At 53.5% G+C, this 22,720-nt stretch overlaps 1 protein-coding gene across 1 annotated transcript; it reads left to right on the forward strand.

Moving 5' to 3' along the window:
• The first annotated feature begins 6,737 nt into the window (after positions 1 to 6,737).
• Positions 6,738 to 7,817, forward strand: LOC140730036 (5-hydroxytryptamine receptor 1E). Its single transcript, XM_073050181.1, has one exon. It carries the CDS (start codon positions 6,738 to 6,740, stop codon positions 7,815 to 7,817), a length of 1,080 nt encoding a protein of 359 aa, XP_072906282.1.
• Positions 7,818 to 22,720: the final 14,903 nt, after the last annotated feature.

Below are 22,720 nucleotides of genomic sequence, written 5' to 3' on the forward strand. Positions count from 1 at the left end.
ATGGAACCGCAGCACTAGCTGGTTTGAAGAGGCGTGACAGGTAGACAGGTGAAAAATGTGTTAGCATGCCGGCCTTTGTCAATCAGAGCACTGTGTACAGGAGACAGGCCACCAGGCTGCAGTTGAATGAGTCATTGATGAGGTCACGCTTGAAATACTGTATAGCTCAGGTCACCTCGTTATAAGAAAACTGTGGTCAAGCTGGCAATACTGCGAAGATTTACGAGGAATTTGCCAGAGCCGGAGGGTTGGAGTTCTAGGGAAAGATGAGCAAGGCTAGGCCTTCATCCCATAGAATGTGGGAGAACGAGGAACAACCTTACATCAATTGTTTAAAGTTATGAGAGGCACACGTAAGGTGAATTCTAACAGTTTCTTCCCCAGGATAGGGGAGACTAAATCTAGAGGGCAATAGGCTTCGGGTGAGATGGAAAAGATTTAAAATGTAACAAAGGGACGGTTGCCAAGCTGGGTTGATTTTGGGTTGTTATGGTGAAGTTCCCTATCTTCAACTAGAGGACTACCAGGAGAGGCTGAGACCAAGTTCAAAGTAAATTTATTATCAAAGTACCTATATGTCACCATATACAACCCTGAGATTCATTTTCTTGCAGGCATACTCAATAAACCCATAATGAATCAACGAATGACCGCACCAACTTGGGTGTTCGACCAGTGTGCAAAAGACAGCAAACTGTGCAAATACAAAACAAAAGAAGTAATAATAATACTTAAGCAATAAGCTTCAAGATCATCAGCTGAAGAGTCCTTGAAAGTAAGTCCATTGGTTATGGGAACATTTCAAGGATGGGGCAAGTGAAGTTGTCCCCTTTGGTTCAAGAGCCTGATGGTTGAGGGGAATAACTGAACCTGGTGATGCGAGTCCTGAGGCTTCAATCCCACCTTCCTGATGGCAGCAGTGAGAAGAGAGCATGGCCTGGGTGACTGGGGACTTGATGATGGATGCTGTTTTTCTGCAGCAACGTTTAGTGTAGATGCGCTCAACTGTGGGGTGGGCTTTACCCATAACGGACTGGGCCGTATCCACTGCTTTGTACAGGGTTTTCCATGGAGAGGACAGTTCAGGGGGATATCGGCCAATGGGATCAGTTGAATCAGAGGGGTCTGTTTCCATGCTGTGTGAACCTATGACACAAAAACCAGCCAATCAATGTAAGTATAGTTTACCAAAGGCAAATCTGAAATAAAACAGCAAATGCTGGTAGCCAGCCAGGCAGCAACTATGGGACAAGAAAAAGTGAATAGTTCTGGTGAAGGACCCTTGGTTGGAGCTGTTGAAAAGGTGTTTGGTGATCTACGTTGCAGAGGCTGGTTCTCATCTCCCCAAACGCCCACTGGACCAGGACCTCACAGGGAATATCAGGCCACCGTCTCCCACAGAACCCCTGTTGTCATTCCCTTTGTAGATCTTCTTCCACCCACACTGGACCCCCTGCAATTTGCCTACCCACATAACCGATCGACGGGTGAGGCAATAGCCACAGCTCTGCACAATGTCCTTACACACCTGGAGAAGGATGCTTATGTGAGAATGCTGTTCTTGGACTACAGTTCAGCATTCAACTCCATAACTCCCTCCAGGCTCGACAAGAAGCTCAGGGACTTCAGCCTTCACCCTGCCTGGTGCAGCCAGATCCTGGACTTCCAGTCGGATCGCCAGCAGGTGGTAAGAGTGGGCTCCCTCACTTCTGCCCCTCTGACTCTCAACACAGGTACCCCTCAGGGCTGTGTACTAAGCCTCATCCTTTACTCTCTGTATACCCATGACTGTGTAGCCACCCACAGCTCTAATCTGTTAATTAAATCTGCTGATGACACTACACTGATTGGCCTAATCTCAAATAATAATGAGGCAGTCTACAGAGAAGAAGTCATCACCCTGACACAGTGGTGTCAAAATAAAACCTCTCCCTCAGCGTCGCAAAAACAAAGGAGCTGGTTGTGGACTGCAGGAGGAATGGAGACAGGTTAGTCCCTATATTATCAATGGATCTGGGGTTGAGAGGGTGAACAGCTTTAAGTTCCTCAGCACGACCATCACCGAGGATCTCACGTGATCTGTACATACTGGCTGTGTGGTGAAAAAGGCACAACAGCACCTCTTCCACCTCAGACAGTTAAAGAAGTTTGGTATGGACTCCCAAATCCCAAGAACTTTCTACAGGGGCACAATTGAGAGCATCCTGACTGGCTGCATCACTGCCTGGTACAGAAACTGTACCTCCCTCAATCGCAGGACTCTGCAGAGAGTGGTGCAGACAGCCCAGCACATCTGTAGATGTGAACTTCCCACTATTCAGGACATTTACAAAGACGGGTGTGTAAAAAGGGCTCGAAGGATCATTGGTGACCCAAGTCACGCCAGCCTCAAACTGTTCCAGCTGCTACCATCCGGGAAATGGTACTGCAGCATAAAAGCCAGGACTAACAGGCTCCAGGACAGCTTCTTCCACCAGGCCTTCAGACTGATTAATTCACACTGACACAGTTGTATTTCTATGTTATATTCACTATCCTATTGTACATAATATTTATTATAAATTGCACACTGCACATTTAGACAGAGACATAACGTAAAGATTTTTACTCCTCATGTATGTGATGGATGTAAGTGATAAAGTCAATTCAATTCAATTGAATTCCTACCTCACAGCATCGGTGCTGGTGGTGCAAAAAGACTAAACTCATCAAAAAGGCTGGATCCGTCCTTGTACAACCTCAACGTTTTTGAGTTAGTGGTGGAGGGGAGGTGACTAAACAAACTGTTATCCACTATGGACAGTCAGACACATCCTCTCCGTGACCGACTGAATAAGCTGCAGAGCCCCCTTTCGAACAGACTCATTCAGCTCCGCTGTCATAAGGATCGTTACAGAAAATCTTCCCTACCAAATGTAATAAGCGCATGCAACAGTTCATCTCTGTAAGACAGGAGAACACACATCATTGTACAATAGTCTCTGCATTATTATTTCGTACATTATTATTGCATGTTGGTACATTAGTATTGTGTATGTTATTACTCGGTACTTAATTATTAGTTAACTCTGCACAGTGCTAAGTGTGTTTTTAAATGTTGCTGCTGTAACAAAAGGATTTCCCACTCGGGTTCAATAAAGTAACATTGCAGGAACTCAGCAGGTCGGGTAGCATCTATGGAATTGAAGAGGCAGTCGACATTTCAAGCCAAGACCCTTCTTCCGGGCTCTTAGCAAATGATCGTGAATCTGAAACAGTTTTTCCCTCCGCGGTCACTGCCTGAGAGTGTGTCCAGTATTTTCTACTTGCTGTAATTGTTTTATTTTCCCATGTTTTACAGTTTAACCTTTTAAAAATTTTTTTTAACAGTTATAAATAATTTTGGACATAGGAGATTGACAGGAAGTTTCCATTTTGACACCAAGTGAGCAGAGAGGTGGGGCTAGGCTGCCTGTCTAGTGTTTCGGTGGGAGGGACTTGCAATGCTGTTTGTGGTAGAGGTCCTTGCACCCCATGGGACCAAGCTGGAGGGGTCCAGCTTCTGGGAAGAGCAGGCTTGGCATGCAGGGGAGTGGGAAGTGCAGTGGATTTAACAATGTCAACCAATTCCAGGCAGCTGTCACAGCTCTTCCCCAGCATCAGTTTAAATGATTGTGTACTGTTGGCGTGTACTTATCTATTGAGAGACAGCGTAGAACAGGCCCTTTCCAGTTCTTCGAGTCATGCTGCCCAGCAACCCCCTGATTTAATCTGAGCCTAGTCCCAGGTCAATTCACAATGACCAATTAACCTACTGATCTATAGAATAATAAACATAACAGAATCAATGAATAACCATCCAACCAGGGCATTCAACCAAAGTGCAGAAGAAAACAACCTGTGCAAATGCAATAATCATCATCATCATAATAAATAAGCAATAACTATCGAGAACATGAGATACAGAGTCCTTGAAGATGAGTTTGCAGGTTCTGGAAACATCTCAGTGATGGGGCCAGTGAAGTTGAGTGAAGTTATCCCCTTTGGATAAGATGGTTGAGAGTAACTGTTCCTGAACCTGTGATGGTGTGAGTCCCGAGGCTTCGGCACCACCTTCTTGATGGCAGCAGAGCATGTCCTGGGTGGTGGGGGTCCCTGATGATGGATGCTGCTTTCCTGGGGCAATGTTTCAAGTAAATATGCTCAGTAGTTGGGAGGGCTTTACCCATGATGGACTGGGCCATATCTGCTACTTTTTGTAGGATTTTCTGTTCAAGGGCATTGATGTTTCCATACCAGGCTGTGATGCAACCAGTCAATATACTCTCCACTACACGTCTGTAGAAGTTTGTCAAAGTTTTAGAAGTCATGCCACATCTTCGCGAACTCCCAAAGAAGTGGAAGCTTACTTTGTAATTACACTTAAGCGCTGGGCCCAGGACAGGTCTTCCAAAATAATAACACCAAGGAATTTAAAGTTGCTGCCCCTCTCCACCTCTGACCCTCCAATGAGGCCTGACCCTCGGAACTCTGGTTTCCTCCTCCTGAAGTCAATAATCAGCTCCTTGCTCTTGCTGAGATTGAGTGAAGATGTCTGACCTGATGGTTAATTCCAGCTTTTTATGTTTTTATTTCAGATTTCCAGCGTCTTTCATGCCATGCTTGTTTCTAAAACCCAGTTGTGAAGCCACTCTTGCAAACCCAGATGAAATCTTCAAACTGTTGTGTGCAGATCATCATTCTCTCCCATTGAAAAGATCTTAGTCACTAAAGAAGATGCTATTTGCTTGTTGTCAGGTGAGAAGATTCAGTGAGAAATATTTACGAGTTGCAGAGGCATGAAACATCTAAAGCTGATGCTTCAGCACATCACCTCTCCACTGTCAGTAATGTTGACTGCAAAACAAGCCAGTCTAATCACAATGCTACATATCTCTGAATAAACATGTGTGCCTGCAGCCCTGCTAGGGGAGTGGAAGTGCTTTGTAGAACTGAAGTCCAAAGGTTATCGTCAGGAGCTCTGCAAACACATTGTGTCTCTCGGTACTTCCGTGACACCTTTCTCTGAAGTCACATCACGGCTGCCACCCAGAAGGTGGGCACTTATCAAACCCTGGAAGGTTGTGACTTAACAATGTTTTTTCTCTAGTTACAGGAAAATGTAATCCTGTGTATGTACAAGACGAGAGGAAACACTGCCCAACACCTGAATCTAATGTAAGAATACAAGGTAGGTGTTTGAGAGTACTGGATAGATACATTCCCAGCTGATGACCTGTTAGAACGAGCTAGCTGTGCCTCTCGCCCGCCTGTTCCAGCATGTTTGAACAGTGGCAATGTGAAAGATTATGCTCAGTCAGCAGATGTTACACACCATTCACTGCAGAGAATTGGCATTACGTGCCACACCAAACAAGGTTGGTAACTGAAACCCCACTGGTTTCCTTGGCTGCGTCAGTCTAGGGAATACACACTCCAATCCCGCCAAACCCGTGAGGTTGAGACGGTTCTCCCACCCCAAACCCTGGTCTGTGTGGATGCTGTGTAATTTGCAACCCTGTTCCAACTCAGTGCCAAGAAACAACAGACAGCACACTGTACACGGTTAAAGGAATCATATTTATGAATCTTAGCTTAAAGGGTTAGTAAAGAAAAGAAAGAAAAAACACAAAAGGGCCCATTATAATTAAACAGTCAAATGCGCACAAGTTGGAGCTCAACTCTTCCAAAAATAATACTCTCCGATTCTCAGTCGATCTCAGTGCCTGGCTCCATCAAATCTCGGACCCCACCGGGCCGAATCCTACGACTGGTTCTCTCCAGTGTCGTCTCTCTCCATCTCTCACTGAACACAGGACCCAGCTCACCCCCGTGTCAGGCACACACACAAAAGCAGTGGACGGCTTACATTCGAAAGCACCCGTTATCCCCAACCACAAAGCAAACACCGGTTCCCCAGGAGGTCCATTACATCGCAGTGAAACCTTTCCCACATACTGAATGAAAATTAGTCGCCTGTAACTTCCTTCATTCATTATGACGTGGGCGGTCCATGACTGTTCTTGGCAAATTCTCTACACAGGTGGTTTGCCATTGTCCTTACAGAATGGGTGACTCCAGCCATTGTCTGCCTGGTGTCAGTGGTCACATCACCAGGACTTGCGATCTGCTCATACGACCATCCACCAGCCGCTCCCATGGCTTCACATGACCCTGATCAGGGGCTAATCAGATGCAAAACCTTACCCCAGGGTGACCTGCAAGCTAGCGGAGGGAAGGAGCGCCTCTTAACTCCTTTGGTAGCGATGAATCTCCACCCGAGTTTGTAACATGCTACACCCAAAGAGGGATCAGTTGTCCAGCACACTGGTCATTCATACCAAGCCCAGTACAGTAGACTGAGATTAACCAGTGCATCGTATGCCGGACCCAGCAGGGTGGTTGTACATTAACCACCACACACACAACAGGAGGCAGGACGTGACATGATTTAACAGAGCTGGTAGCGACCCTCTCCGAGGGACAGCGATGGGGTAGAGAGGACGAGGACAGGTGGTCAATGTATCTACAGAAGATTTCATGGGTCTTTTTCTCCTTTGCAGCACACACTTATTCCGCCCTGGGCTCCTGTGGAAAGGGTTGGAGATTTTGTTTCTGCCTGCCGGCGGAGTTTACCTGATCAACCCCACTCTTCGGAGAATGACTCTGTAACGATGTCCCGGGAAATATAAAAACCGACATTCCGGCTGCTTTAAACGATGAACCTCACCAACTGCTCAGTGGCCTTCTGTCCAGAACAGCCGCGAGCATTCACCAAGAGGACGGTCGTGGCTTTGACCCTATCCGTGATCATGCTTCTGGCAACGGTGTTGAACTCGGCAGTGATAGCTGCTATTTGCGTCACAAAGAAACTGCACCAGCCCGCCAACTACCTGATCTGTTCCCTGGCGCTCACAGACCTGCTCGTTGCCATTTCCGTCATGCCTGTCAGTATTCTGTACATCAGCATGGAGTCCTGGGTTCTCGGTCATGTTGTGTGCGAAGCCTGGCTAAGCCTCGACATGACCTTCTGCACATGTTCGATCCTTCACCTGTGCGTGATCGCCCTGGACAGGTACTGGGCCATTACAGACGCTGTGCGGTATGCAGGGAAAAGGACAGCCAAGCGGGCCGTGGCCATGATAGTCACTGTCTGGGTGATCTCTGTCTGTATAGCCATACCGCCGCTGTTTTGGAGAAGCCATGATGTTAGTAGAACAGGGCCTCAGTGCATAATTAACCACGACCATGCCATCTACACCATTTATTCCACGTTTGGAGCCTTTTATGTGCCTCTGGCTTTAATCCTCGTCCTGTACTACCGCATCTACCACGCAGCCAAGACCCTTTACCAGAAGCGAGGCTCCAGCCGGCACTTCAGCCACCGCAGTGCCGGGAGGGGGCCGCCCAGCTACACCGGCTGCAAGCTGACGCACACCTTCTGTGTGTCTGACCCCGGGCTCGAAAGCACCCGCAGCCAGCTGGCGGTCAAAGCAGCGGGCAGAGAGAACAGGCTGGGGAGTGGCAAGGAGCCGCCGCAGATCTCCAGTGGCAGGGAGCGGAGAGCTGCACGCGTCCTGGGACTCATCCTGGGGGCCTTCGTCGTCTGCTGGCTGCCCTTCTTCGTCAAAGAGCTGCTCACAGGGATGAAACTCTGGGCGGTCTCTCAGAAGGCGGCTGACTTCCTAACTTGGCTGGGTTATGTTAACTCACTGATTAATCCCCTCCTCTACACCAGCTTCAACGAGGACTTCAAATTAGCCTTCCGCAAGTTTACCAGCTGCAGAAAGCACAGTTAACGCTCACCCACCCGGACCGAAACCGCCAACACCCCACCCATTCCCTAGCTCATCTCCACCCTAGCTGCACCACTCAGCTCATTCTCCACAAGTCATCTCATCTCCACCTACCCCCTCCCCAACCTCACCCCCTCCCCAAACACACCTTCACCAACCTCATCCCCACCCACCCCCTCCTCAACCTCACCCCTTCCTGAACCTCACCCCCTCCTCAACCTCACCCCCTCCCCGACCTCACACCTTCACCAACCTCATCCCCACCCACCCCCTCCTCAACCTCACCTCTTCCTCAACCTCACCCCCTCCTCAACCTCACCCCTTCCTCAACCTCACCCCCTCCCCGACCTCACACCTTCACCAACCTCATCCCCACCCACCCCCTCCTCAACCTCACCCCTTCCTCAACCTCACCCCCTCCCCAACCTCACACCTTCACCAACCTCATCCCCACCCACCCCCTCCTCAACCTCACCCCTTCCTGAACCTCACCCCCTCCTCAACCTCACCCCCTCCCCGACCTCACACCTTCACCAACCTCATCCCCACCCTCACCCCTTCCTCAACCTCACCCCCTCCCCAACCTCACACCTTCACCAACCTCATCCCCACCCACCCCCTCCCCAACCTCACCCCCTCCCCAAACACACCTTCACCAACCTCATCCCCACCCTCACCCCCTCCTCAACCTCACCCCTTCCTCAACCTCACCCCCTCCCCAACCTCACACCTTCACCAACCTCATCCCCACCAACCCCCTCCTCAACCTCACCCCCTCCCCAAACACACCTTCACCAACCTCATCCCCACCCTCACCCCCTCCTCAACCTCACCCCTTCCTCAACCTCACCCCCTCCCCAACCTCACACCTTCACCAACCTCATCCCCACCCACCCCCTCCTCAACCTCACCCCCTCCCCAAACACACCTTCACCAACCTCATCCCCACCCTCACCCCCTCCTCAACCTCACCCCTTCCTGAACCTCACCCCCTCCTCAACCTCACCCCCTCCCCGACCTCACACCTTCACCAACCTCATCCCCACCCTCACCCCCTCCCCAACCTCACACCTTCACCAACCTCATCCCCACCCACCCCCTCCTCAACCTCACCTCTTCCTCAACCTCACCCCCTCCTCAACCTCACCCCCTCCCCAACCTCACACCTTCACCAACCTCATCCCCACCCTCACCCCATTCTCAACCTCACCCCTTCCTCAACCTCACCCCCTCCCCAACCTCACACCTTCACCAACCTCATCCCCACCCTCACCCTCCTCAACCTCACCTCTTCCTCAACCTCACCCCCTCCCCAACCTCACACCTTCACCAACCTCATCCCCACCCACCCCCTCCTCAACCTCACCTCTTCCTCAACCTCACCCCCTCCCCAACCTCACACCTTCACCAACCTCATCCCCACCCTCACCCCCTCCTCAACCTCACACCTTCATCAACCTCATTCCCACCCTCACCCCTTCCTCAACCTCACCCCATCCCCCAACCTCACCCCATCCCTCAACCTCACCCCCTCCCCAATCCTACCCTCCTCAACTCACCCCTCCCCAAACTACCCCCTTTTCCCAAACTCACCCCCTCCTTCAACCTCACCCCTTCCACCCACCCTCATCCCCTCCCAACTGCACCTTCATCCCCAACCTCATCCAATCCCCAACCCTCATCCCCTCCCAACCTCACCCCAAGCCTCCAAACCTCAACCCCTGCCACCCCATCACCTCCCTACCTATTCTTAACTGCCTGACAAAAGTCCTGGTGTGTGAGAGTTTACACGAATGGCTTGTCCCCCTGTCTCCCAATAGCCATTAATGACAGGAGCGATGTCTGTACCCGGCTACAAGCTTCAAGCTGACGGCTGCTACTCCAACACAGAGCAAGCTGCCCTGCAGGTGCTGATATCCTGCCATTTCTATGCAGCAATCTAACTTCAGCTTTTATTTGCCATAGCTGTGTTCCATGGATCAGATCTGTGAAAAGAAATGAATTGTCTTACATCTACTTTCTGATTAGTGACAAAGAGTGATCTCTTGTAGATCGACACACAGGAAGTACTCTCATCTGAAGAGCTACTGTCCCCTGCGGGAACACATCGCTCAGTCTGGCCCCACCAGATTGGCAGCCCAGGGACCCAGTGACAGCGGCAGGCGGGTTGGGCAGAGGGGGAAACCACGCTTCAAAACCGCCAGGGATATGTGTGTTGCATACAGATAGAAAAGAAACTATAGTAAATAAACTTGCAAGGTGAAGGGGAGAGAATAGGAGATCGAGGGGCATCCTTTTAACCCAGAAAGCGAGCAGTTGCCAGAGGAAATGGTTGAGGCAGGTGGATTGACAACGTTTCAAAGGCACTTGGACATGTACACAGACAGGAAAGGTTTAGAGCAGGGGTTTCCAACCTGGGGTCCACAGTCCCCTTGCTTAAAGGTATTGGTACGTGGCATCAGAAAGGTTAGGAAGCCCCAGGCTTAGAATGATATGGAGCAAAGGGAAGCCAAGGGGACGAGCTTTGATCAGAATCTTGGTCAGCATGGGGCAGTTGGGCCGAAGGGCCTGTTTTCATTCTGTGCGACTCTGCGCATCTGTATGAAATTATTTAAAGTTCTTGGAGTTTGCACACGTGAACTAGGGGCACCAGACCTGAACTATAAGCTTTACACGACGAGAACCATTCCTCAGTAGATTGCATTTTGGGACATTTAACAACCTGTACTTAACAATGTTAGATTGTTATGCAGGTTCTTTTAGTTCTTGGTGTAACAGTGTGAATTTTTAAAAATCATTTTAACAATGCAGACCCAAGAGACTATAGACGCTGTTATGAGAAAGCAAGCCGCCGAAGGGACTCAGCAGATCAGGCAGCATTTGTGGAGACGTTTCGGCGCCACGGGGTCGAGAGTGTAGAGGGGAGGTAGTCAGTAGAGGGGTGGTGGGAGGGGGAAGGCAAGGGCTGCCCAGTGATTGTTGGATCCAGGTGGGAAGGGGATGGTGGGCAGATGCAGTCAGTTTGGGTAAGGCTGCTGATATCCCAGGCCGAGTACACAGGGAGCGTGCACACCAGCCCAGTGACATCTTCAGTGCTTCACACATCCAGCCTGCAGTTCCCACAGCTTCACCATCCCTCTACCAACTCTGCTTCACTCATCCAGCCTGCAGTCCCCACAGCTTCACCATCCCTCTACCAACTCTGCTTCACTCATCCAGCCTGCAGTCCCCACAGCTTCACCATCCCTCTACCAACTCTGCTTCACTCATCCAGCCTGCAGTCTCCACAGCCTTCACCATCCCTCTACCAACTCTGCTTCACTCATCCAGCCTGCAGTCCCCACAGCTTCACAATCCCTCTACCAACTCTGCACCTTCACTCATCCAGCCTGCAGTCCCCACAGCTTCACAATCCCTCTACCAACTCTGCACCTTCACTCATCCAGCCTGCAGTCCCCACAGCTTCACAATCCCTCTACCAACTCTGCACCTTCACTCATCCAGCCTGCAGTCCCCACAGCTTCACAATCCCTCTACCAACTCTGCACCTTCACTCATCCAGCCTGCAGTCCCCACAGCTTCACAATCCCTCTACCAACTCTGCACCTTCACTCATCCAGCCTGCAGTCCCCACAGCCTTCACCATCCCTCTACCAACTCTGCACCGTCACTCATCCAGCCTGCAGTCCCCACAGCCTTCACCATCCCTCTACCAACTCTGCTTCACTCATCCAGCCTGCAGTCCCCACAGCTTCACAATCCCTCTACCAACTCTGCACCTTCACTCATCCAGCCTGCAGTCCCCACAGCATTCACCATCCCTCTACCAACTCTGCTTCACTCATCCAGCCTGCAGTCCCCACAGCTTCACCATCCCTCTACCAACTCTGCACCTTCACTCATCCAGCCTGCAGTCCCCACACCTTCACAATCCCTCTACCAACTCTGCACCTTCACTCATCCAGCCTGCAGTCCCCACAGCCTTCACCATTCCTCTACCAACTCTGCACCTTCACTCATCCAGCCTGCAGTCCCCACAGCCTTCACCATCCCTCTACCAACTCTACTTCACTCATCCAGCCTGCAGTCCCCACAGCCTTCACCATCCCTCTACCAACTCTGCTTCACTCATCCAGCCTGCAGTCCCCACAGCCTTCACCATCCCTCTACCAACTCTGCACCTTCACTCATCCAGCCTGCAGTCCCCACAGCTTCACCATCCCTCTACCAACACTGCACCTTCACTCATCCAGCCTGCAGTCCCCACAGCTTCACCAGCCCTCTACCAACTCTGCTTCACTCATCCAGCCTGCAGTCCCCACAGCCTTCACCATCCCTCTACCAACTCTGCACCTTCACTCATCCAGCCTGCAGTCCCCACACTTCACCATCCCTCTACCAACTCTGCACCTTCACTCATCCAGCCTGCAGTCTCCACAGCCTTCACCATCCCTCTACCAACTCTGCACCTTCACTCATCCAGCCTGCAGACCCCACAGCCTTCACCATCCCTCTACCAACTCTGCACCTTCACTCATCCAGCCTGCAGTCCCCACAGCTTCACCATCCCTCTACCAACTCTGCACCTTCACTCATCCAGCCTGCAGTCCCCACAGGTTCACCATCCCTCTACCAACTCTGCTTCACTCATCCAGCCTGCAGTCCCCACAGCCTTCACCATCCCTCTACCAACTCTGCACCTTCACTCATCCAGCCTGCAGTCCCCACAGCCTTCACCATCCCTCTACCAACTCTGCTTCACTCATCCAGCCTGCAGTCCCAACAGCCTTCACCATCCCTCTACCAACTCTGCACCTTCACTCATCCAACCTGCAGTCCCCACAGCCTTCACCATCCCTCTACCAACTCTGCACCTTCACTCATCCAGCCTGCAGTCCCCACAGCCTTCACCATCCCTCTACCAACTCTGCACCTTCACTCATCCAGCCTGCAGTCCCCACAGCCTTCACCATCCCTCTACCAACTCTGCACCTTCACTCATCCAGCCTGCAGTCCCCACAGCCTTCACCATCCCTCTACCAACTCTGCTTCACTCATCCAGCCTGCAGTCCCCACAGCCTTCACCATCCCTCTACCAACTCTGCACCTTCACTCATCCAGCCTGCAGTCCCCACAGCCTTCACCATCCCTCTACCAACTCTGCACCTTCACTCATCCAGCCTGCAGTCCCCACAGCTTCACCATCCCTCTACCAACTCTGCACCTTCACTCATCCAGCCTGCAGTCCCCACAGCTTAACCATCCCTCTACCAACTCTGCACCTTCACTCATCCAGCCTGCAGTCCCCACAGCCTTCACCATCCCTCTACCAACTCTGCTTCACTCATCCAGCCTGCAGTCCCCACAGCCTTCACCATCCCTCTACCAACTCTGCACCTTCACTCATCCAGCCTGCAGTCTCCACAGCTTCACCATCCCTCTACCAACTCTGCTTCACTCATCCAGCCTGCAGTCCCCACAGCTTCACAATCCCTCTACCAACTCTGCACCTTCACTCATCCAGCCTGCAGTCCCCACAGCTTCACAATCCCTCTACCAACTCTGCACCTTCACTCATCCAGCCTGCAGTCCCCACAGCTTCACAATCCCTCTACCAACTCTGCACCTTCACTCATCCAGCCTGCAGTCCCCACAGCTTCACAATCCCTCTACCAACTCTGCACCTTCACTCATCCAGCCTGCAGTCCCCACAGCTTCACAATCCCTCTACCAACTCTGCACCTTCACTCATCCAGCCTGCAGTCCCCACAGCCTTCACCATCCCTCTACCAACTCTGCACCGTCACTCATCCAGCCTGCAGTCCCCACAGCCTTCATCATCCCTCTACCAACTCTGCTTCACTCATCCAGCCTGCAGTCCCCACAGCTTCACAATCCCTCTACCAACTCTGCACCTTCACTCATCCAGCCTGCAGTCCCCACAGCATTCACCATCCCTCTACCAACTCTGCTTCACTCATCCAGCCTGCAGTCCCCACAGCTTCACCATCCCTCTACCAACTCTGCACCTTCACTCATCCAGCCTGCAGTCCCCACACCTTCACAATCCCTCTACCAACTCTGCACCTTCACTCATCCAGCCTGCAGTCCCCACAGCCTTCACCATCCCTCTACCAACTCTGCACCTTCACTCATCCAGCCTGCAGTCCCCACAGCCTTCACCATCCCTCTACCAACTCTACTTCACTCATCCAGCCTGCAGTCCCCACAGCCTTCACCATCCCTCTACCAACTCTGCTTCACTCATCCAGCCTGCAGTCCCCACAGCCTTCACCATCCCTCTACCAACTCTGCACCTTCACTCATCCAGCCTGCAGTCCCCACAGCTTCACCATCCCTCTACCAACACTGCACCTTCACTCATCCAGCCTGCAGTCCCCACAGCTTCACCAGCCCTCTACCAACTCTGCTTCACTCATCCAGCCTGCAGTCCCCACAGCCTTCACCATCCCTCTACCAACTCTGCACCTTCACTCATCCAGCCTGCAGTCCCCACACTTCACCATCCCTCTACCAACTCTGCACCTTCACTCATCCAGCCTGCAGTCTCCACAGCCTTCACCATCCCTCTACCAACTCTGCACCTTCACTCATCCAGCCTGCAGACCCCACAGCCTTCACCATCCCTCTACCAACTCTGCACCTTCACTCATCCAGCCTGCAGTCCCCACAGCTTCACCATCCCTCTACCAACTCTGCACCTTCACTCATCCAGCCTGCAGTCCCCACAGCTTCACCATCCCTCTACCAACTCTGCTTCACTCATCCAGCCTGCAGTCCCCACAGCCTTCACCATCCCTCTACCAACTCTGCACCTTCACTCATCCAGCCTGCAGTCCCCACAGCCTTCACCATCCCTCTACCAACTCTGCTTCACTCATCCAGCCTGCAGTCCCAACAGCCTTCACCATCCCTCTACCAACTCTGCACCTTCACTCATCCAACCTGCAGTCCCCACAGCCTTCACCATCCCTCTACCAACTCTGCACCTTCACTCATCCAGCCTGCAGTCCCCACAGCCTTCACCATCCCTCTACCAACTCTGCACCTTCACTCATCCAGCCTGCAGTCCCCACAGCCTTCACCATCCCTCTACCAACTCTGCACCTTCACTCATCCAGCCTGCAGTCCCCACAGCTTCACCATCCCTCTACCAACTCTGCTTCACTCATCCAGCCTGCAGTCCCCACAGCCTTCACCATCCCTCTACCAACTCTGCTTCACTCATCCAGCCTGCAGTCTCCACAGCTTCACCATCCCTCTACCAACTCTGCACCTTCACTCATCCAGCCTGCATTCTCCACAGCCTTCACCATCCCTCTACCAACTCTGCTTCACTCATCCAGCCTGCAGTCCCCACAGCCTTCACCATCCCTCTACCAACTCTGCACCTTCACTCATCCAGCCTGCAGTCCCCACAGCCTTCACCATCCCTCTACCAACTCTGCTTCACTCATCCAGCCTGCAGTCCCCACAGCCTTCACCATCCCTCTACCAACTCTGCTTCACTCATCCAGCCTGCAGTCTCCACAGCTTCACCATCCCTCTACCAACTCTGCACCTTCACTCATCCAGCCTGCATTCTCCACAGCCTTCACCATCCCTCTACCAACTCTGCTTCACTCATCCAGCCTGCAGTCCCCACAGCCTTCACCATCCCTCTACCAACTCTGCTTCACTCATCCAGCCTGCAGTCCCCACAGCCTTCACCATCCCTCTACCAACTCTGCTTCACTCATCCAGCCTGCAGTCCCCACAGCCTTCACCATCCCTCTACCAACTCTGCACCTTCACTCATCCAGCCTTCAGTCCCCACAGCTTCACCATCCCTCTACCAACTCTGCACCTTCACTCATCCAGCCTGCAGTCCCCACAGCCTTCACCATCCCTCTTCCAACTCTGCACCTTCACTCATCCAGCCTGCAGTCCCCACAGCCTTCACCATCCCTCTACCAACTCTGCTTCACTCATCCAGCCTGCAGTCCCCACAGCCTTCACCATCCCTCTACCAACTCTGCTTCACTCATCCAGCCTGCAGTCCCCACAGCTTCACAATCCCTCTACCAACTCTGCACCTTCACTCATCCAGCCTGCAGTCCCCACAGCCTTCACCATCCCTCTACCAACTCTGCTTCACTCATCCAGCCTGCAGTCCCCACAGCCTTCACCATCCCTCTACCAACTCTGCTTCACTCATCCAGCCTGCAGTCTCCACAGCCTTCACCATCCCTCTACCAACTCTGCAACTTCACTCATCCAGCCTGCAGTCCCCACAGCTTCACCATCCCTCTACCAACTCTGCTTCACTCATCCAGCCTGCAGTCCCCACAGCCTTCACCATCCCTCTACCAACTCTGCACCTTCACTCATCCAGCCTGCAGTCCCCACAGCCTTCACCATCCCTCTACCAACTCTGCTTCACTCATCCAGCCTGAAGTCCCCACAGCCTTCACCATCCCTCTACCAACTCTGCTTCACTCATCCAGCCTGCAGTCCCCACAGCCTTCACCATCCCTCTACCAACTCTGCACCTTCACTCATCCAGCCTGCAGTCCCCACAGCCTTCACCATCCCTCTACCAACTCTGCTTCACTCATCCAGCCTGAAGTCCCCACAGCCTTCACCATCCCTCTACCAACTCTGCACCTTCACTCATCCAGCCTGCAGTCCCCACAGCCTTCACCATCCCTCTACCAACACTGCACCTTCACTCATCCAGCCTGCAGTCCCCACAGCCTTCACCATCCCTCTACCAACTCTGCACCTTCACTCATCCAGCCTGCAGTCCCCACAGCCTTCACCATCCCTCTACAAACTCTGCTTCACTCATCCAGCCTGCAGTCCCCACAGCCTTCACCATCCCTCTACAAACTCTGCTTCACTCATCCAGCCTGCAGTCCCCACAGCTTCACCATCCCTCTACCAACTCTGCACCTTCACTCATCCAGCCTGCAGTCCCCACAGCCTTCACCATCCCTCTACCAACTCTGCACCTTCAATCATCCAGCCTGCAGTCCCCACAGACTTCACCATCCCTCTACCAACTCTGCACCTTCACTCATCCAGCCTGCAGTCCCCACAGCCTTCACCATCCCTCTACCAACTCTGCTTCACTCATCCAGCCTGCAGTCCCCACAGCCTTCACCATCCCTCTACCAACTCTGCTTCACTCATCCAGCCTGCAGTCTCCACAGCCTTCACCATCCCTCTACCAACTCTGCACCTTCACTCATCCAGCCTGCAGTCTCCACAGCCTTCACCATCCCTCTACCAACTCTGCACCTTCACTCATCCAGCCTGCAGTCCCCACAGCCTTCACCATCCCTCTACAAACTCTGCTTCACTCATCCAGCCTGCAGTCCCCACAGCCTTCACCATCCCTCTACCAACTCTGCACCGTCACTCATCCAGCCTGCAGTCCCCACAGCCTTCACGATCCCTCTACCAACTCTGCACCTTCACTCATCCAGCCTGCAGTCCCCACAGCCTTCACCATCCCTCTACCAACTCTGCACCTTCACTCATCCAGCCTGCAGTCCCCACAGTCTTCACCATCCCTCTACCAACTCTGCACCTTCACTCATCCAGCCTGCAGTCCCCACAGCCTTCACCATCCCTCTACCAACTCTGCACCTTCACTCATCCAGCCTGCAGTCCCCACAGCTTCACCATCCCTCTACCAGCTCTGCACCTTCACTCATCCAGCCTGCAGTCTCCACAGCCTTCACCATCCCTCTACCAGCTCTGCACCTTCACTCATCCAGCCTGCAGTCCCCACAGCTTCACCATCCCTCTACCAACTCTGCTTCACTCATCCTGCCTGCAGTCCCCACAGCCTTCACCATCCCTCTACCAACTCTGCTTCACTTATCCAGCCTGCAGTCCCCACAGCCTTCACCATCCCTCTACCAACTCTGCTTCACTCATCCAGCCTGCAGTCTCCATAGCCTTCACCATCCCTCTACCAGCTCTGCACCTTCACTCATCCAGCCTGCAGTCCCCACAGCTTCACCATCCCTCTACCAACTCTGCACCTTCACTCATCCAGCCTGCAGTCCCCACAGCTTCACCATCCCTCTACCAACTCTGCACCTTCACTCATCCAGCCTGCAGTCCCCACAGCTTCACCATCCCTCTACCAGCTCTGCACCTTCACTCATCCAGCCTGCAGTCCCCACAGCTTCACCATCCCTCTACCAACTCTGCTTCACTCATCCAGCCTGCAGTCCCCACAGCCTTCACCATCCCTCTACCAACTCTGCTTCACTCATCCAGCCTGCAGTCCCCACAGCCTTCACCATCCCTCTACCAACTCTGCTTCACTCATCCAGCCTGCAGTCTCCACAGCCTTCACCATCCCTCTACCAGCTCTGCACCTTCACTCATCCAGCCTGCAGTCCCCACAGCTTCACCATCCCTCTACCAACTCTGCACCTTCACTCATCCAGCCTGAAGTCCCCACAGCCTTCACCATCCCTCTACCAACTCTGCACCTTCACTCATCCAGCCTGCAGTCCCCACAGCCTTCACCATCCCTCTACCAACTCTGCTTCACTCATCCAGCCTGCAGTCCCCACAGCTTCACCATCCCTCTACCAACTCTGCTTCACTCATCCAGCCTGCAGTCCCCACAGCCTTCACCATCCCTCTACCAACTCTGCACCTTCACTCATCCAGCCTGCAGTCCCCACAGCTTCACCATCCCTCTACCAACTCTGCTTCACTCATCCAGCCTGCAGTCCCCACAGCCTTCACCATCCCTCTACCAACTCTGCTTCACTCATCCAGCCTGCAGTCCCCACAGCTTCACCATCCCTCTACAAACTCTGCTTCACTCATCCAGCCTGAAGTCCCCACAGCCTTCACCATCCCTCTACCAACTCTGCACCTTCACTCATCCAGCCTGAAGTCCCCACAGCCTTCACCATCCCTCTACCAACTCTGCACCTTCACTCATCCAGCCTGCAGTCCCCACAGCCTTCACCATCCCTCTACCAACTCTGCACCTTCACTCATCCAGCCTGCAGTCCCCACAGCTTCACCATCCCTCTACCAACTCTGCACCTTCACTCATCCAGCCTGCAGTCCCCACAGCCTTCACCATCCCTCTACCAACTCTGCACCGTCACTCATCCAGCCTGCAGTCCCCACAGCCTTCACCATCCCTCTACCAACTCTGCTTCACTCATCCAGCCTGCAGTCCCCACAGCTTTCACCATCCCTCTACCAACTCTGCACCGTCACTCATCCAGCCTGCAGTCCCCACAGCCTTCACCATCCCTCTACCAACTCTGCTTCACTCATCCAGCCTGCAGTCCCCACAGCCTTCACCATCCCTCTACCAACTCTGCACCTTCACTCATCCAGCCTGCAGTCCCCACAGCCTTCACCATCCCTCTACCAACTCTGCTTCACTCATCCAGCCTGCAGTCTCCACAGCCTTCACCATCCCTCTACCAACTCTGCACCTTCACTCATCCAGCCTGCAGTCCCCACAGCTTCACCATCCCTCTACCAACTCTGCTTCACTCATCCAGCCTGCAGTCCCCACAGCCTTCACCATCCCTCTACCAACTCTGCACCTTCACGCATCCAGCCTGCAGTCCCCACAGCTTCACCATCCCTCTACCAACTCTGCACCTTCACTCATCCAGCCTGCAGTCTCCACAGCTTCACCATCCCTCTACCAACTCTGCACCTTCACTCATCCAGCCTGCAGTCCCCACAGCTTCACCATCCCTCTACCAACTCTGCACCTTCACTCATCCAGCCTGCAGTCTCCACAGCTTCACCATCCCTCTACCAACTCTGCACCTTCACTCATCCAGCCTGCAGTCCCCACAGCCTTCACCATCCCTCTAACAACTCTGCACCTTCACTCATCCAGCCTGCAGTCCCCACAGCTTCACCATCCCTCTACCAACTCTGCACCTTCACTCATCCAGCCTGCAGTCCCCACAGCTTCACCATCCCTCTACCAACTCTGCACCTTCACTCATCCAGCCTGCAGTCTCCACAGCCTTCACCATCCCTCTACCAACTCTGCTTCACTCATCCAGCCTGCAGTCGCCACAGCCTTCACCATCCCTCTACCAACTCTGCACCTTCACTCATCCAGCCTGCAGTCCCCACAGCCTTCACCATCCCTCTACCAACTCTGCACCTTCACTCATCCAGCCTGCAGTCCCCACAGCTTCACCATCCCTCTACCAACTCTGCACCTTCACTCATCCAGCCTGCAGTCTCCACAGCCTTCACCATCCCTCTACCAAATCTGCACCTTCACTCATCCAGCCTGCAGTCCCCACAGCTTCACCATCCCTCTACCAACTCTGCACCTTCACTCATCCAGCCTGCAGTCCCCACAGCCTTCACCATCCCTCTACCAACTCTGCTTCACTCATCCAGCCTGCAGTCCCCACAGCCTTCACCATCCCTCTACCAACTCTGCTTCACTCATCCAGACTGGTCCCCAGAGCCTTCACCATCCCTCTACCAACTCTGCTTCACTCATCCAGCCTGCAGTCTCCACAGCCTTCACCATCCCTCTACCAACTCTGCACCTTCACTCATCCAACCTACAGTCCCCACAGCCTTCACCATCCCTCTACCAACTCTGCTTCACTCATCCAGCCTGCAGTCCCCACAGCCTTCACCATCCCTCTACAAACTCTGCTTCACTCATCCAGCCTGCAGTCCCCACAGCCTTCACCATCCCTCTACCAACTCTGCACCTTCACTCGTCCAGCCTGCAGTCCCCACAGCCTTCACCATCCCTCTACCAACTCTGCTTCACTCATCCAGCCTGCAGTCTCCACAGCCTTCACCATCCCTCTACCAACTCTGCACCTTCACTCATCCAGCCTGCAGTCTCCACAGCCTTCACCATCCCTCTACCAACTCTGCTTCACTCATCCAGCCTGCAGTCCCCACAGCCTTCACCATCCCTCTACCAACTCTGCACCTTCACTCATCCAGCCTGCAGTCCCCACAGCCTTCACCATCCCTCTACCAACTCTGCTTCACTCATCCAGCCTGCAGTCTCCACAGCCTTCACCATCCCTCTACCAACTCTGCACCTTCACTCATCCAGCCAGCAGTCCCCACAGCCTTCACCATCCCTCTACCAACTCTGCACCTTCACTCATCCAGCCTGCAGTCCCCACAGCTTCACCATCCCTCTACCAAATCTGCACCATCACTCATCCAGCCTGCAGTCCCCACAGCCTTCACCATCCCTCTACCAACTCTGCTTCACTCATCCAGCCTGCAGTCCCCACAGCCTTCACCATCCCTCTACCAACTCTGCTTCACTCATCCAGCCTGGTCCCCACAGCCTTCACCATCCCTCTACCAACTCTGCTTCACTCATCCAGCCTGCAGTCTCCACAGCCTTCACCATCCCTCTACCAACTCTGCACCTTCACTCATCCAACCTGCAGTCCCCACAGCCTTCACCATCCCTCTACCAACTCTGCTTCACTCATCCAGCCTGCAGTCCCCACAGCCTTCACCATCCCTCTACAAACTCTGCTTCACTCATCCAGCCTGCAGTCCCCACAGCCTTCACCATCCCTCTACCAACTCTGCACCTTCACTCATCCAGCCTGCAGTCCCCACAGCCTTCACCATCCCTCTACCAACTCTGCTTCACTCATCCAGCCTGCAGTCCCCACAGCCTTCACCATCCCTCTACCAACTCTGCACCTTCACTCATCCAGCCTGGTCCCCACAGCCTTCACCATCCCTCTACCAACTCTGCTTCACTCATCCAGCCTGCAGTCTCCACAGCCTTCACCATCCCTCTACCAACTCTGCACCTTCACTCATCCAACCTGCAGTCCCCATAGCCTTCACCATCCCTCTACCAACTCTGCACCTTCACTCATCCAGCCTGCAGTCTCCACAGCCTTCACCATCCCTCTACAAACTCTGCTTCACTCATCCAGCCTGCAGTCTCCACAGCCTTCACCATCCCTCTACCAACTCTGCTTCACTCATCCAGCCTGCAGTCCCCACAGCCTTCACCATTCCTCTACCAACTCTGCACCTTCACTCATCCAGCCTGCAGTCTCCACAGCCTTCACCATCCCTCTACCAACTCTGCTTCACTCATCCAGCCTGCAGTCCCCACAGCCTTCACCATCCCTCTACCAACTCTGCACCTTCACTCATCCAGCCTGCAGTCCCCACAGCCTTCACCATCCCTCTACCAACTCTGCACCTTCACTCATCCAGCCTGCAGACCCCACAGCCTTCACCATCCCACTACCAACTCTGCTTCACTCATCCAGCCTGCAGTCCCCACAGCCTTCACCATCCCTCTACCAACTCTGCACCTTCACTCATCCAGCCTGCAGTCCCCACAGCCTTCACTATCCCTCTACCAACTCTGCTTCACTCATCCAGCCTGCAGTCCCCACAGCCTTCACCATCCCTCTACCAACTCTGCACCGTCACTCATCCAGCCTGCAGTCCCCACAGCTTCACCATCCCTCTACCAACTCTGCTTCACTCATCCAGCCTGCAGTCCCCACAGCTTCACCATCCCTCTACCAGCTCTGCTTCACTAATCCAGCCTGCTGTCCCCACAGCCTTCACCATCCCTCTACCAGCTCTGCTTCACTCATCCAGCCTGCAGTCCCCACAGCTTCACTATCCCTCTACCAGCTCTGCTTCACTCATCCAGCCTGCAGTCCCCACAGCCTTCACCATCCCTCTACCAACTCTGCACCTTCACTCATCCAGCCTGCAGTCCCCACAGCTTCACCATCCCTCTACCAGCTCTGCACCTTCACTCATCCAGCCTGAAGTCCCCACAGCTTCAACATCCCTCTACCAGCTCTGCTTCACTCATCCAGCCTGCAGTCCCCACAGCCTTCACC

Source organism: Hemitrygon akajei, chromosome 7, assembly GCF_048418815.1.
Source record: "Hemitrygon akajei chromosome 7, sHemAka1.3, whole genome shotgun sequence".
Lineage (NCBI taxonomy): Eukaryota > Metazoa > Chordata > Chondrichthyes > Myliobatiformes > Dasyatidae > Hemitrygon > Hemitrygon akajei.